Source organism: Siphateles boraxobius, unplaced genomic scaffold (genome assembly GCF_051911475.1).
Source record: "Siphateles boraxobius isolate OS27281-9 unplaced genomic scaffold, OSU_SipBor_1 204, whole genome shotgun sequence".
NCBI classification, from domain to species: domain Eukaryota; kingdom Metazoa; phylum Chordata; class Actinopteri; order Cypriniformes; family Leuciscidae; genus Siphateles; species Siphateles boraxobius.
Window position 1 is genome coordinate 2,640,001 of NW_027508816.1, and position 18,625 is coordinate 2,658,625.

Here is an 18,625-nt window from a genome sequence, read left to right on the forward strand (position 1 = left end):
TCTTAATGATATTACACTAACATTGCACTACTTTTGATATTTTCCATTGTAAACGTGTTACACATTGAGTCCCCATGATCTCCACCAGAGGGCGCTCCTTCCGTTTGCTTAATCACATCATGGACTGCATTTCCCATAACCCATTGCCTGGACTCATCATGTTCTGATTACTTCCACCTGTGTGTTATTATTACGTTTACTCTTGCCTATTGAAGCCCTGTGTTTTCAGTCATTCTGTGTGAAGTCTTGTATGTTGTTATGCTCAGGCTCGGTTCTACAGGGGTGTTAGAGGATGTTTATACACCCAGTTTATACTGTAATAATATATTGGCAAACGCTCCGGTGCATATTTGTGTTCGCACTCTGGAGAACGTCAAATGCATCTATTTACAACGTTTTTGCAGCAATATAGCCAATCACAGAGATAGCTGTTGATCTCATGAACCCAATGGCCAATCAGAGGTGTTTAAGTTAGTCAGAATCCACTCACCGTGCAAAATGCCAGAGTTTTTATTCAGAGTTATGCAGCTCGCAAAACCTATCATTAACAAACGCTGTGTAGACACGATGTGAGAAAGAGATTCATTGTGCGTTGTTGGCAGCTTTGTTTATTACAACGCAACTTTGTGAGATCGCGATGAACTGACAAGGCAACAGTGTTTTAGCGACTGTAGCGGTCCTGGCTCACTATCAAGGCTACAATCTATTAAATCCATTGAATAAAAGTATTGTTTTTCATGCTACAAAGTTTCAGAAGTGACATCTGCATATAAATGCTGGATTCACAGAAATATCCTCCTGAAACCCAGAATAGATGTTTTGCCTCCGTAGAGGACATTATATTTTAGCCAATTTCTCTGACAACTTTTTTTACAGTCACAGTTTTAATTCTGGATATTCTTATAAAATATTATGAAAATATTCTTAATTATTATTACTCCCATTATTACACGTCCTTTTTCATTTCATGTTGCCCCAAATACACATTATTTAGCAAATTAGATACAGAGTGTATGCATAGAATGGGAGGGACATTCATTATGATTGCAGGGGCAGATTATATATAGACCTCAATACACTACTATATGAGCTCAAAAGACTTGTACAATAGTGCATGATTTGATAAGATAATAATTTATGACATTTGCATCTCATGATCAGCTTAATTTGTGTGGCTTTTCTGATGTAGCAAACGTGTCAGCTGGTACAGCACTGCACTTATGATACGAGTCACGATAAAAGAGCTCAGAGACTCAAAGAAGCAAAGGACAATGGCATGGTTGCTTCAGCAAATGCTTTTCTTAACACTATCGGTGTGTTTAGGGTTTAGTGTAGGTGCTACGTTTTTTTGCATACTGCCTTATATATATAAAAATCTGCATTTCCCAAAAGCCGTTGTATTGTCACCAATAGTCTGTACGATCTGCTCAGGCTTGCAGTGCATTTGGGGAGTTCTTACATTGATCGTCACTAACTGACAAAATGTTCAACGAACAATGAGTAAGATAGCCTTATATAAATGATTCATTTGAACACCTGATGTCAGAACAGAGCGTGCGTGGATAATGGTTTCTGGGTAATCTCTATATTCCATTGATGCATTAATTATAAGTCTCTCATGAACATTTTGAGATGTAAATTTAGAAACGGTTATCTCAAGTGTACTGACTGCTGCGTGTCGTTTATAAAATGCCATTATGTATTATGTAAGGTAGTTATGTTCGCTTGACAAAGGCAACATCCGGATCTACTGTTTAAGCTTCTTCATGTTAGCAAAAGATTCCAAACTTTCAAATAAGCCAACATCAAAGTTTGTCATCAAATTCTACTCATCTAGTTAATCCTATATTTTTTCTTTTTACAGTGACTTGAGTGAGAACTTCATCCAGGCGATTCCCCGAAAGGCGTTCAGAGGAGCGACGGACATCAAGAACCTGTGAGACTCGCAACACGACAGCTCACTACACCAGATCACACTACACCAGATCACACTACACCAGATCACACTACACCAGATCACACTACACCAGATCACACTACACCAGATCACACTACACCAGATCACACTACACCAGATCACACTGCACCAGATCACACTACACCAGATCACACTACACCAGATCACACTACACCAGATCACACTACACCACATCACACTACACCAGATCACACTGCACCAGATCACACTGCACCAGATCACACTACACCAGATCACACTACACCAGATCACACTACACCAGATCACACTACACCAGATCACACTACACCAGATCACAGTACACCAGATCACACTACACCAGATCACACTACACCAGATCACACTACACCAGATCACACTACACCAGATCACACTACACCAGATCACACTACACCAGATCACACTACACCAGATCACACTACACCAGATCACACTACACCAGATCACACTACACCAGATCACACTACACCAGATCACAGTACACCAGATCACACTACACCAGATCACACTGCACCAGATCACACTGCACCAGATCACACTGCACCAGATCACAGTACACCAGATCACACTACACCAGATCACACTGCACCAGATCACACTACACCAGATCACACTACACCAGATCACACTACACCAGATCACAGTACACCAGATCACAGTACACCAGATCACAGTACACCAGATCACACTACACCACATCACACTACACCAGATGACACTACACCAGATCACACTGCACCAGATCACACTGCACCAGATCACACTACACCACATCACACTACACCACATCACACTACACCAGATGACACTACACCAGATCACACTGCACCAGATGACACTACACCAGATCACACTACACCAGATCACACTATACCAGATCACACTACACCAGATCACACTACACAAGATCACACTACACCAGATCACAGTACACCAGATCACACTACACCAGATCACACTACACCAGATCACAGTACACCAGATCACACTACACCAGATCACACTACACCAGATCACACTACACCAGATCACACTACACCAGATCACACTGCACCAGATCACACTGCACCAGATCACACTACACCAGATCACACTACACCAGATCACACTACACCAGATCACACTACACCAGATCACACTACACCAGATCACAGTACACCAGATCACACTACACCAGATCACACTACACCAGATCACAATACACCAGATCACACTACACCAGATCACAGTACAACAGATCAAACTACACCAGATCACACTACACCAGATCACAGTACACCAGATAACACTACACCAGATCACAGTACACCAGATCACACTACACCAGATCACACTACACCAGATCACACTACACCAAATCACATTACACCAGATAACACTACACCAGATCACAGTACACCAGATCACAGTACACCAGATCACAGTACACCAGATCACACCGCACCAGATCACACTACACCAGATCACACTACACCAGATCAAACTACACCAGATCACAGTACACCAGATCACACTACACCAGATCACACTACACCAGATCACACTACACCAGATCACACTGCACCAGATCACACTACACCAGATCACACCACACCAGATCATATTGCATCAGATCACACTACACCAGATCACACTACACCAGATCACACTACACCAGATCACACTACACCAGACCACACTACACCAGATCACAGTACACCAGATCACACTGCACCAGATCACACTACACCAGATAACACTAAACCAGATCACACTGCACCATATCACACTACACCAGATCACAGTACACCAGATCACAGTACACCAGACCACACTACACCAGATCACACTACACCAGATCACACTACACCAGATCACAGTACACCAGATCACACTACACCAGATCACACTACACCAGATCACAGTACACCAGATCACAGTACACCAGACCACACTGCACCAGATCACACTACACCAGATCACACTACACCAGATCACACTACTCCAGATCACACTACACCAGATCACACTACACCAGATCACACTACACCAGATCACACTGCACCAGATCACACTACACCAGATCACACTACACCAGATCACACTACACCAGATCACACTGCACCAGATCACACTACACCAGATCACACTACACCAGATCACACTACACCAGATCACAGTACACCAGACCACACTGCACCAGATCACACTACACCAGATCACACTACACCAGATCACACTGCAGCAGTTTCTGAACAGAATTTCATTCTGTTTTAACAGTCAGTTAGACAAGAATCACATCAGCTGCATCGAGGACGGCGCTTTCCGTGCGTTACGTGGAGTTGAAGTTCTGTGAGTATAAGAACATACAAAGTTAAACACACCGACTGCATCTCATTACCTAAAGCAAACGTAATCTATGGCATGAACAAGAGCGAGTCTTTACCATCCAGCATTAATCTGATGTTGTGTGGGAAATTAAAATGTGACGTATGCTTGTAGATTTGCGTTGACAATAAAACATACATTATTAATGGCCTGACAGCATGTGAAACATCAGCATTTTACTCGCAACTATATGGGCATATGCACAAATGTTCATGATTTCTTTTAGGATCATAGACAATTGAATTCATGATGTTAAACAGGTTAAATCAGTAAAATCAGTGACAATTATTTGCTGTCATAGTCCCTGATTAGTGTCACACCTGTTTCCTGTTCCTCGTGTATTTAAGCCTTCAGTCTTCCTCAGTTCTTGTGTTAACGTTATGTTGTGCATGTGTAGTGTTCTCTTCACGTTCATCAAAAGTATTACAATTGTTTGTTCTTCCTGCGTCACGCATGATACAGAATGAGAGACATAAGAAGGGATTTTTTTACGGAGAATGAATACTATGGACATGCCTGCGGTTATCCTCCGCCTGCCGGAGCTGGGCATCGCTCCCTCGAGGACCACACAAGGAACTTTCTCAACCCTGCATGCCTTATTCACTGCCCCACCGCTCGCTGTGTATGTTCTGCCACAAACGCATGCAATATCTCACCGTTCACCTTCTGCCCCACTGAGGAAGACCTCTCCGGCCCCAGAGCCCAGCCAGCGCTCAGCCGTGCCAGAACTGAGCCCGAGCCTGTCGTGACAACAGAGCCGGAGGCTGATTTACTGGAGGCTGTTCACGTCATCGAGGACATGTTGAAGGAGTTTGTGGGGTTGGGTTGGAGGTACAGATGCAGAGCTGGGTTACAGGGGATCTGTTATATTATGGACCAGATAAGGAGGTGTTTCCTGTTCTCCCATACAATCCTAAGTCGTCCAAGTCATTGCTAGTTAAGCTTCGTATCTTAAGTCTTCGTTGCCCAGCTCCAAGTCTCATTCATCACAGATTATAATCACATTGAAGATGGTGCCGCGGATGGCTGCCTCGGTGTGGAGCTCTCCAGCTATTGTGCTGTTTTTGTTTGTTTGTTCTGCGTTTAGTCATTCTTTTCCTATCAGTTTCACCAAAGACGAACTACTGGACATTAGGAAACACACACCAGAAACCTTTTCTACAGTTTTTGATTATTCGGACGTTTTGCTGGACATTCTCGTCGGAGGGGCAGCGGTGTTGTTCAAATGCGCGTTCAGATGCAAACGCGGGAAGCGTGCCGGCGCGCTGGTTAAACTCAGGGCCTGCGCACCTCACTCCCCAGTATTCATCTCGCGAATCTCCGATCCCTTCCTAACAAAACGGATGAACTTCTTCTCCTCACCCACACTAACAAGGATTTTTTAAACTCTGCTGCTTTGTGCTTCACTGAAACCTGGCTGAGTGAAGCCATACCGGACAACGCAATACATCTGCTGGGCTTCCAGCTGTTCCGAGCGGATCGCATCGCGGAGCTAACGGGGAAAACGAGAGGTGGTGGATTGTGTTTCTACATTAACGAAAGTTGGTGTTCAGATGTGACAACACTGAAGAAGATGTGCTCTCCTAATTTAGAGGCACATTTCATAAACCGTAAACCCTTCTACTCGCCTCGGGAGTTTTCCTCTTTCATTCTCGTGAATGTATACATCCCTCCAGACGCGTGCGTGAGCGCGGCGCTACTACAGCTGGCTGAACAAATAACTGAAACGGAACAAAGGTATCCTGACTCTCTTTTAATCATTCTTGGGGATTTTAACAAAGCAAATCTTTCCCGTGAACTACTAAAATACAGACAGCACGTTACATGTCCCACCAGAGACAGTAATATACTGGACCACTGTTACACCACAATAAGAAATGCGTATCACTCGGTCCCACGGGCAGCTTTGGGGCTCTCTGATCACTGTTTGGTTCATCTCATACCGACATACAGGCAGAAACTGAAATCAGCTAAACCTGTAATAAGGACTGTAAAAAGATGGACTAATGAAGCAGAGCAGAATCTACAGGCCTGCTTTGATTGCACTGATTGGACTGTTTTTGAAGCTGCTACCAACGATCTGGATGAGCTCACAGATACTGTAACATCATATATAAGTTTCTGTGAGGATACATGCATTCCTACCAGGACATTCTTATCATTCACTAATAATAAACCATGGTTTACTGGGAAACTCAAACACCTTCGTCATGCCAAAGAGGATGCTTACAGTAGTGGGGATAAAATCTTGTATAACCAGGCCAGAAACAGATTGATAAAGGAGATCAGAGTTGTTAAAGGAACTACTCTGATAAACTGAAAAACCAGTTTTCATCCAACGACCCATCATCAGTCTGGAATGGCCTGAGGAACATCACCAAATACAAGTCACCATCCCCCCGATCTGTGGACAATCAACACCTGGCTGATGATTTAAATTCATTTTACTGCCGGTATGAAAAGCCCTCATTCACACCACACACCCGGTCTGATCTGCACTTCACACATTCACCATCACCTCCTGCACTCCCACAAACCCCCCCCCCCCCCTCCTGCCATTCAACTTGAGCTTAAGGTCTGTGTGGAGGACGTGAGCAGAGTCTTCAAAAACAGGAGACTAGGAAAGCCTCAGGCCCAGACGGCATCTCATCTGCTTGTTTAATAGCCTGCGCTGACCAACTGGCCCGGTCTTCACGCAGATCTTCAATAGATCATTGGAGCAGTGTGAAGTTCCCTGCTGCTTCAAACGCTCCACTATCATTCCTGTCCCCAAAAAACCCCAAATCACTGGACTTAATGACTACCTGTCGCTCTGAGACCTGTCGCTCTCACGTCTGTGGTCATGAAGTCGTTTGAAAGACTGGTGCTGGCCCACCTGAAGGACATCACTGGACCCCTGCGGGATCCCTTTCAGTTTGCTTACAGAGCAAACAGGTCTGTGGATGATGCAGTCAACAAAGGACTGCATTATATCCTGCAACATCTCGACAGACCAGGGACTTATGCAAGGATCCTCTTTGTGGACTTCAGTTCGGCCTTCAATACCATCATGCCTGGTCTTCTCACAGCCAAACTGACCCAGCTCTCCATGCCATCCTCGATCTGTCAGTGAATCACCAGCTTCCTGACGGACCGGCAGCAGCGAGTGAGACTGGGGAAACACACATCCAAGACACTCATAATCAGCACTGGTGCCCCCCAAGGGTGCATTCTCTCCCCACTGCTCTTCTCCCTGTACACTAATGACTGCACTTCTAAAGACCCCACTGTCAAGCTCCTGAAATTTGCAGACGACACCACTGACATCGGTCTCATCGAAAACGGTGACAAGTCTGCTTACAGACTTGAGGTTGAACAGCTGGCTGTCTGGTGCAGTTATAACGACCTTGAGCTGAACACGCTCAAAACAGTGGAGATGATCATGGACTTCAGGAGGAACAGCCCAGCACTCCCCCACTCACCATCATGAACAGCACTGTGGAAGCAGTGGAGTCATTCAGGTTCCTGGGCACTATCATCTCTCAGGACCTGAAGTGGGACAATCACATTGACTCCACTGTGAAAAAGGCCCAGCAGAGACTGTACTTCCTTTGCCAGCTGAGGAAGTTCAACTTGCCCCAGGAGCTGCTGATTCAGTTCTACTCAGCCGTCATTGAGTCTGTCTTATGCACTTCCATCACTGTCTGGTTTGGTTCAGCTACCAAATCAGACATCAGGAGACTACAACGGACAGTCCGGACTGCGGAGAGGATTATTGGTGCCCCCCTGCCAAACCTCCAGGACCTGTACTCTTCCAGAGTGAGGAAGAGAGCAGGTAAAATCATCACAGACTCCACTCACCCTGGACACCACCTGTTTGAACTGTTACCGTCAAGACGGAGACTCAGATCACTGGCCACAAGAACATCTCGGCACAGGAACAGTTTCTTCCCACAGGCCATTTCCCTCCTGAACAGTTAACATATCTCCCAAGGCATATGCCTGTAAGTGCAATACTCCCACTGTTTAGTGCAATATCTTAAAAATTCAGGTGATATTTATATTTATATTTATTCATACTATACAAAATACTGTAAATATGTTCATTATCTGTAAATGTTTATTCTGACAAAACCCAATTGTGACCATATATTTTTATAGTATTTTCATATTTTTTATAATTTTATTTGTAGAATTTGTATTACTATTTGTATTACTATTACTTGTTGTATCTGTATTTGTATATGTGCACTGGAAGCCGTGCACTGGAAGCCTCAGTACCAAGGAAAATTCCTTGTGTGTGCAAGCACACTTGTCAATAAAGCTCTTTCTGATCTGTTTCTGATTCTGATGGTCCTCCTCTCCCTCCTCCACTGTCTGAGTTCTTCGGCCTCGTCTTCGCTGTCTCCCTTCAGCCCATCGGCAACTCCAGTGGTTCAGCTTTGCTGCATGGATTTCCCAGTCATCAGCTCCGCCTTGATCTGTGAATCCCTCAGCTCCACCTCAAGCCTCACCGCTCCTTCGGCTCCACTATGGACTGCCATCCCTAAGGGTTCGCCGGGCTCCCTCGTCCCTCCGGCTCCACCTGGGTCCTTTGTCTCTCTTGCTCCATCTCGTACTTCTCGGGTTCTGCGCCTCCACCTGCCACGTCTCCTCCTTCCCTCCGGCTCCACCATGGACCTCACTAGGGCTGTCAAATAAAAATTCAAATTTCAAAGTATTCGTCGAATTAAACAAAAACTGCACTCAAGTTAATCTCTGCATTCAAATGAAAAAAATATATTAAATTGATTTTTACTGAAAAGAAAGAAAAAAGAGGTTACATTTAATGTGTTTGGCCACTTTTGATGGGAGTATGAGTGTGTGAGTGCACCAGAGGGTTTTATTGTCTTGATATTTTGCAGAACTCTGAACAACAACAACATCAGCGGCATTCCAGTGTCGAGCTTCAACCACATGCCCAAGCTCAGGACCTTGTGAGTAACACACACATGCACAGAAAACACAAACCATGCACGCACACACACATGCGCACGCACGCGCACGCACGCACACATGCACACACGCACAAGCACACACACACGCACACACACACACGCACACACACACACACACACACACACACGCACACACACACACGCACACACACACACACACACACACACACACACACACACACACACACACACACACACACACACACACACACACACACACACACGCGCACACACACACACACACACACACACACACACACACACACACACACTGTCATTCCATGCAGTTTTGGCGGGACGGCTCAGGCCACACGGCTCTGTCAGAAGCCACAGTCCGTAATTCACACACACATACAGCAAATTCCCCCAGAAATAAACACCCCACACACTGTTTTTATGAAATGTATATTCTGGTATTTCTGTGGAATTTCTCAACCGTTTTACCGCATGGAGTTTCTTTCTCATGATGTTCTGGTTTATTTATTTATTTATTTCATACGGTTACAGATTTATGGTTTGAAACTCACATTACAGGTTTCCATTAAAGAATGTCAAGAACATGATTAAAGTTTCAGAGGTTTTAGAGAGTGCAAGCCAGATCCACGTTTGTGCGATTCCTGTTTATTCATTTGAGACAGATAGCAGCAGTAAAACAAGATCGTTTTTTGTAGTTCCTTCTGAAGCATGTGTCCCGTCATCTCGCAGCAGACGTTCCTCCTTTACCTAACAGAAAAATACCCTAATAATCAGATAATGCAAATTCAGCTTTTTTTATTTCTTTAGTGTGTAATGTTGCTGTTTGATCATGAAAAGGGGAGTTATTCTCCATTTTAGTCTTGAGTTTCTTCCGGGAACGAACACGTCACAATATTCCTCATTATAATAATTCATACGCAGAATAAAGGGGCGGGGCCTGGTTGAGTTAGTTAGTAGTGTGTTAAACTGGCGGTTATGGTAAGGGGCGGGACATTTCCCAAACACACTCGAAGCGCTCGACCAATCACAACACACTGCTCCAGCCGACCAATCAGAGCACAGTGTGCTTTTCAGGAGGAGGGGCTTCATAGAGACAGGAAGTAAACAGAGCGTTACTGACAGACTGGGAAGAGAGGAGCCGCAACAATGGAGAATATGAGGAAAATAATCAACATTCAAGCAGGAAAACCTGTTCTAGTAGAGCCTGAAACAACATCAAGTGCATAACGGCCTCATTGTGCGTCCATGTTTCCTCCTTCAGCCGTTTACATTCCAACAACCTGAACTGTGACTGCAATCTTGCCTGGCTGTCGCAGTGGTTGCGAGAGCGTCCGACCATCGGTCTGTTCACCCAGTGCAGTTCTCCAGCTCCGCTACGAGGAATTAACGTCGCCGAGATCCAGAAACACGAGTTCAGCTGCTCAGGTAACACCAACCAGTGACCAATCTGCGTTTCTTTCTCTATTATATTCCACTCATCTGAATTAATATATTACCAAAATAACTTACCAGAGCCGAGTTGGTAACACTTGACAATAAAGGCCCCGATATACTCACGGCAAACGTTAAAAAGAAATAAACTGTGCGAACTGTGATATACTATTAACAAACATCAAACAGTAAATATGAGCTGCTCTTTCCTCTCAATAACAGAATAAACACACAATAACAATAAGAAAACAGCAGTTCGGAAAGCATCTGATCATAGTGATGTGGAGATGTTTGCTCCAGCTCTGAGATTCAGATCTACAGTCACGTCACGTTTATTCATACAGCACTTTATACAATAGATAGATTTACAGTATTAAATATGACAAACAGTGTCAGTGTCTCTTTCAGTTCGAATCACAGCTTCAGTTTCTACTATAAAGCGGCTCTCCAGTGTGTTCGTGTTTTTACTCGCGTCTGAACAGAGGAAATGAAGATTTACAGCTCAAAGAGGGCGGAGCCTCAGAGCCACACCCACCTATTACATCATCACCACACTGACCAATGGGAGTTTGACAAGCTGCTTCAAACTCCAGAAACGAACTTCGTTTTGGCCTGATTTTCAGTTCGCTCTTCAGTTTCACTTTGAAGTATATCGGGGTCTTAAGTTCCAATTATTTAGAATTGGTTAATTAGTTATCATTAAATGCATTTGTTACAGTATGTATTGATCTTTGTTAATAAAATACAACAGTTCATATTAGCTGAGGTCCATTAACTAATGCAGTCCCATTAGTTAGTTGTTAGTATGTACTAACATTTAAATCAATCATTAGATACAATGCACTTATTGTGTACATATATTGTTTTTATGTTGTACTTACCTTTAAAGAATACCTGCCTGTCATTACAGCTGTAATTATTTTCTGTACTTCACATCTATAAATACACTGTTGACCTCTTAACCCAGCCTTAAACCGACTCATACCACCAAACCTGTCCTAAGTGTCCTAACCGTACCCCTATCAGCAGCACAAGGTCACACTTTACCTGGTAACACTTTATTTTACAGTGTCACTGTTACATTACATGTAGTTACTATAGTAATAACTATAAATTATGCATAATTACATGCAACTAACCCTGAACCAAACTCTAATCCTAACCCTGTAGTAAGAACATGTAGATACTTAATATTACTCAATACTTAAATGTAAAATTGCAGTGTCACAAAGACATCTTAAAGTGTAACCCAACCCTTTATTTTAAGATGACAAACGAGTTCTGAGAAATATTAATTAACTTACTAGTTTGTGTAATTACACTGTAACAATGTCATCTTAAAATAAAGGGTTACACTTTATTCTAAGGTGTCTTTGTTACACTGTTATTATACATTTAAGCACTTACTATAGGGTTTGGGGTAGGTTTAGGGTTAATTGCTTATAATTATGCATAATTAATTATGATTACTAATACTACAGTAAGTACATGTAATATGTAAATGTCACCTTGAAATACCATGTTTTGCAATACAACATGAACAATAAGTAAATTCTACCTAAGAATCATTTTTATGTAAGTACATAGTAGTTAAGGACACCACTGAGGTCAACAGATACAACTTTTTATTTCAATAATGTTTTAGTGAATGTTGAATTGAACAAACTACGATAAATAAATGCTTTAGAAGTATTTTTCATGGTTAGTTCTTTCATTGTTAGAATACTGTCGAGTGCTGTTCCTGACTGCTATCTGCACCGTTCCTCTGCATTACTCATCAACTCTTGTCACTGGTGTGGACGTCTCTCTCCAGGTCAGTCTGAGAGCGCTGTGGGTCAGGCGTGTAGTTTGGCCACGGGCTCGTGTCCCGCCGTCTGCACCTGCAGTAATAATATCGTGGACTGCAGAGGCAAAGGACTGACAGCGATCCCGGCGAACCTGCCCGACAGCATGGCGGAGATGTAAGTTCCTGAAGCTCAAACAGTAGAGCACGTCGCACGCAACGCCAAGGTTGAGGGTTCAATTCCCTGGGAATCCATAAACTGTGAAAACACACTTACCTTACATGCAATGCAAGTCGCTTTGGATAAAAGCGTCTGCCAAATGCATAAGTGTAAATGTAAGTTTGTCTTGTTTTCCAGTACAAATATCTAAACATTCTTAAAGCAAGATGCAGTTACTGGAGAGGCAAGATTACTCAAGAGTAGGTCTCAAGAATTACTCAAGATCTTGTTTTCTGAAAAATGTATCAAAATAAAGTGAGTTCATTCTTAAAACTAGAACAAATATCTGCCAATGGGCCAATTATAGAATGTTTAGATATTCATACTGGTAACACTTTACAATAAGGTTCATTAGTTTACATTAGTTAACATGAACTAAGAATGAACAATACTTCTACAGCATTTATTAATCTTAGTTCTTTTTAATTTAAACATTTACTAATACTTTATTAAAATGAACAGCTGGATTTTTATTAACTAACATTAACAAAAGATGATAAGATAAATACTGTATCAAATGTATTGCTCATTTTTAGTTTGTTATTTAAATCAACACCTAAAGTTAACCTTTGGTTTACCTAAAAGTGTTACTTTTATACTGGAAAACAAGACAGAAACGCTGAGAAAGAACATGATTTTTTGCAGTACAGTGCTGCGACATCTGGATTCTAGTCACATGATCTACGACAGATGTATTTGGACAGAGACTGAACAGACCACAGGAATGTGCTGTCTGGAATCACTGCAATCCAAAGAATGAAAATTGTGTTTCTATATTTCCTACTGAGTACCCTGCATTTGAAGAGAAGGGGAATTCTGCTAGTGTTTAAGTCAAACTGTTATTGCCTCTGGCTCTGAAGGCTCTAAATGACCCTGACAAATGACTTTCCTGTTTTAAATTAGGCTGTTTAGACTGAAAACAACTGCTTTCTTCACAGAACTGTGGACTGAAGCCGCAGGGTGTGCCATTAAAACAGACCCTTAAAAACACAACCAGCCGCCACAGACTTTAATGACATCCAAAACCAGACGAAAAGACGAAGCGCGTCCCACCTTTATCAGCACAGCTGATGCTCGCGGTGTTCTCGAAGTTTCTGCCACGACAGAATGATTGTATTGCCATGAACAGATCATTACAGCCAGGCCACAGAAAGCATACACACATGAGAAATTTATTTTTGGAAGGATTACAGTATGCTGTATGCAGTATTTACCTGTTTATACACTAAAATAACTCATTTAATTTAAACACAGCAAATACTTTAATCAGTTTGTGAATGTACTCTCCTTAAAACAACTTGCAAATTGACAATATCCACCTTATTTTTAACATAAGAGCAGGTGTGGCTATTTGTACATTGTACATGTTAAATGAATCCAGTGCCATTCGCTTACAGTTATTTTTAGATGTACAAAACAGTTTGTTATGTTGCTTGATATTGCAAACTGGTATTTTTTACCAAATTACTTTAATGTATTGTCTTAAGTATAAACACAATGTTTGTTGTGCAAACAGTTTTACCATTTACTGCACTTATTATTCATCTAGTTATTTCCCTTTAATATCCCACACATTCACTAAACAGCTTACATCTGTGTTGCAAAATAAGATGGATATGTTAAGGCAAAACATGTGCCTTGTTGCTAAGAGACCCAGACCCACCCACCACAGACCCAGAGCCAAAGCCTGCCCAGTCTGACCAGTGCTTGTAGAGTTTCACATGGTTGACTGGAGTTCCTTTCATCCTTCTGCCCCTGAAGTCTATACCTCCTTATGATTCCCTCCTACATTCAAGCCCTGTCTCCACCGTTGGTCCCGTTCAGTTCCAAGTCATAATTGCCGTCATTGGTTCTGCCCAGTTCCAAGTCATTTAAGTTATCGCTGGTCAATCCCAGCTCCAAGTCTTCGTTGCCCAGCCCCAAGTCTCCTTCACGGATGATCCCACTCATCCTCCCTCTTCCACTGCCAAAGACAGCCTGCTTGGTGTGTGGATCCCTCAGCTACACCTCTAGTCTCTGAACCTCCAATCATTCAATGGATTAAATAATCCCCATCCATTGAATTGGCTCTATCACTTCCTCTCCTCCGCCTATAGCTGGTGTGGGGTCAGCGCACTGGCGCCGTTGCTGCACACTGGTGGGGGTTGAGGAGAGATCCACTGACATGATTGTGCAGCGCTTTGGGTGTACAGTTATACATATGAAAGCGCTATATAAATGCCTCATTCATTCATTCATTCAACCCTGGACTCCACCTTGGCCCTCCGACCCATCGGCTCCACCTTGGCCCTCCGACCCATCGGCTCCACCTTGGCTCAGCGCTCCCTCAGCTCCACCGTGGTCCGTCATCCCCAGGCTCCCTCCTCCCTCCGGCTTTACCTTGGTCAGTCATCACCCTGGTTGCGCCATGGATATCCGGTCCTCTGGCTACACCTCTTCCCTCCACCCCTTCGGCTCCACTGGGCTCTTTCCCTCTGGCTCCACCATTGTCCTCACTCCCACTGGCTCAAACCTGGTCTGCATTCTTCGCATCGGCCCTCCAGTCCATCAGTGTCACTCCAGATATTCGGCTCCTCTGCTCCGCCTAGATCTCCTCCTCCGTCAGCTCCACCTCAGTCGGACGGGCTCCTAGCTCTACCTTCCCTCTATCGACTCCTCCCATGGGCCTTCGTCTTGGCGCAAATCTGGATCGCACTATGGATCGCACTCCTTCATCTCCTCCCTGGCTCTTCCCTTCCTCCACTCCCCCGTGGGCTGTTCTGTCAGTCGGGAGCCGTCGTACAGGAGGGGGGAGTAACCTCTAGCCTCCAAACCCTGGACTCCACCTCGGACCTCAAACCATTCGGCTCCACCTTAGTTCATCATCCCTCAGCTCCACGAGGTTCCCTCGTCCCTCTGGCTCCACCTTAGTCAGGCATCACCCTGGTTACTCCATGGACTTCCAGTCCTCTGGCTACACCTCTTCTCTCCACTGGGAACTTTCCCTCTGGCTCCTCCATTGTCCAAGTCAAGTCAAGTCACCTTTATTTATATAGCGCTTTTTACAGTACAGATTGTTTCAAAGCAGCTTTACAGTGATAACATGAAAATAATGCAACAAAGTTGTTTTTTTGAAGAAAATAGCCCCTCATTGCCGCTCTGGAGAAAACTGTGATGTCATTGTCCAACTCAGTTCAGTCCAGTTCTCATATTATGGTGTCAATGCAGGCAGATCAAAATTATTGTTGAATATTAAGTGTCCCCAACTAAACAAGCCAAAGCCAACAGTCTCAAGGAACCAAAACTCCATCAGTGACCAAATGGAGAAAAAAACCTTGGGAGAACCCAGACTCAGTCGCTCAGTTCTCCTCTGGCAAACAAACCAACTGTGTATGGTTATAATTCAGGCAGCATTACAGGTTAGAGGTCGGATTGGATTGGAACATTCAGAATAGAATAAGAGATACCAGTCTGCATTCCCCGCCTCTGTCCCGTTAGGCTGCGGTCACGCCTCGGCCCTCCAGTCCATCGGTGTCTACCCGGATCTACGGCTCCTCGGCTCCGCCTGGGTCTCCACCTCCGTCATCTCCACCTCAGTCGGACAGGCTCCTGGCTCCACCTTCCCTCCATCGGCTCCTCCCGTGGGCCTTCGTCTCGGCGCTGCTCTGGATTGTACTATGGATTGCACTCCTTCATCTCCTCCCTGGCTCTTCCCTCCCTCCACTCCCCCGTGGGCTGTTCTGTCAGTCGGGAGCCGTCGTACAGGAGGGGGGAGTAACCTCTAGCCTCAAAACCCTGGACTCCACCTCGGACCTCAAACCATTCGGCTCCACCTTAGTTCATCATCCCTCAGCTCCGCGAGGTTCCCTCGTCCCTCCGGCTCCACCTTAGTCAGGCATCACCCTGGTTACTCCATGGACTTCCAGTCCTCTGGCTACACCTCTTCCCTCCACTGGGCACTTTCCCTCTGGCTCCTCCATTGTCCAAGTCAAGTCAAGTCACCTTTATTTATATAGCGCTTTTTACAGTACAGATTGTTTCAAAGCAGCTTTACAGTGATAACATGAAAATAATGCAACAAAGTTGTTTTTTTGAAGAAAATAGCCCCTCATTGCCGCTCTGGAGAAAACTGTGATGTCATTGTCCAGCTCAGTTCAGTCCAGTTCTCATATTATGGTGTCAATGCAGGCAGATCAAAATTATTGTTGTATTGTTCTATTAAACTGCAAAAAACAGATTAACTAGGTAAAACTTAACAAAGGGCACTTTAAAATGAAAACTGTTTTTATTTTTTATTTTTTCATAAAAATGACAGAGATCAATGGTTCTTGAGATCAGAAAAGTAATAAATAAATAACTCTGTTCTGGAAACAAGCTGATCACTTTAAGTGGCTAGAAAGTCATTTGCGCTGTATGATGTCTAATAATAATGCTAATAAACCAAATACAGAATCCAGAGAGAATATTAATGGCAGAAACTAATGGCAGAAATTAGTGAAGACTAAACTCAGACACGCACAAGACTGACTACATGATTGCGGGTGACATGGAGTGGGATTGTGTCTATTAGAGATGCAATGAAATGTAAACGTTGCAATAACACTTGCGTGTTTCTCTGTTTCTCTTTTTGCAGACGACTGGAACAGAACGGCATCAAATCCATCCCTCCTGGAGCCTTCTCTCCTTATAAGAAACTGCGCCGAATGTAAGTTTGTAACTCAGCGCTGCCGTCATGTGTGCAACAAACTTATACAGACATTAGGCTTGCCGTAGATTCCTCACCGTTAGGGTGACCAGACGAAATCTAAGCTGTTGTCCCGAATCCCGAATCCGGCCCTAATTGTCCCAAAAATTATACTAAAGCAACATCTTGAGTAGTTATTGTCTGATAAAACATTAAAGCTGTCCGTGGAGGTTGAGTCGTCCTGCTCCGGCTGCTCATCTTTTTTGTTTCTTTTTTTGAATTTCTGCAAAGATAATTTAGATATGCATTGATATGCTAATTTTCATTAAAAATATGAATGGATATTGCCTGAAAGGTCTGATTTACGCACTGTTACAACATCCATTGTTTTTAGTTTTTTTCACAATGGCATTTGAGTTCATGATTTTAATGTAGTTTTTTTGTGGCAGACTAAAGACTAATGACAGACTGTTGATCTTTGAATAAAAATATGTTTGGTTCAGATTTGAAATTCATTATCTTTTATTATAGGCTATGTAGTCTGATAACATAGTAGGCCTATCCCCACAGTAAAGTTCATTTTACACAGTGTGTTTGTAGTTAAACAAAAACCTGATCTGAATAATGACACTATTGTAGAGCTGTTTTTTTTTTAAGCTGAATATGAATTTGTCTCATATTTGATAAAGTTTGGATCGATTCTGTTATTTTCCAGTTCATTACTGTGAAGCTGCTTTGAAACGATCTGTGTTGTATGAATAAATGTGCCGTGAGGTTTTGAAGAAGCCGGTTTGCTCCTTTGCCCCAGCGCTCTGCAGATTCACATGTCGTCAGGAGTGTGTTCTCTGGCTGAGCTTGCTGTGGTTGGATGGTTAGACCACCGGCTTATTAAAATCTACTCTGTGGCCTGTAATGCTGGCGTTCACTAATACTCCTCACCACAGCCGCTGGAGGTTCAGACCCGCTGGTGTACACAGCGACTGCATGAGCCAGAAGCGGGACACACTCAGCGGGACACTGGAGAACGCTCTTCACGTCTGAATGTGTGTTTTCTGTCTCTCTGCAGAGATCTCAGCAACAACCAGATCTCTGAGATCGCTCCCGACGCATTCCTGGGCCTGCGCTCACTGATCTCACTGTGAGTGTGTGTGTGTGTGTGTGTGTGTGTGTGTGTGTGTGTGTGTGTGTGTGTGTGTGTGTGTGTGTGTGTGTGTGTGTGTGTGTGTGTGTG

General features: G+C 43.7%; 1 protein-coding gene across 2 annotated transcripts in view; it reads left to right on the plus strand.

Moving 5' to 3' along the window:
• The window catches only part of slit1a (slit homolog 1a (Drosophila)), a 169,672-nt gene that overhangs the window by 65,356 nt on the left and 85,691 nt on the right, over positions 1-18,625 (plus strand). For both annotated transcript variants that reach the window (XM_077237610.1, XM_077237611.1), the window contains 7 exons: positions 1,865-1,936; positions 4,238-4,309; positions 9,229-9,300; positions 10,559-10,722; positions 12,542-12,689; positions 17,344-17,415; positions 18,461-18,532. In XM_077237610.1, the coding sequence (XP_077093725.1) occupies positions 1,865-1,936; positions 4,238-4,309; positions 9,229-9,300; positions 10,559-10,722; positions 12,542-12,689; positions 17,344-17,415; positions 18,461-18,532 (672 nt within the window). The remainder of the gene's footprint in view (positions 1-1,864; positions 1,937-4,237; positions 4,310-9,228; positions 9,301-10,558; positions 10,723-12,541; positions 12,690-17,343; positions 17,416-18,460; positions 18,533-18,625) is intronic.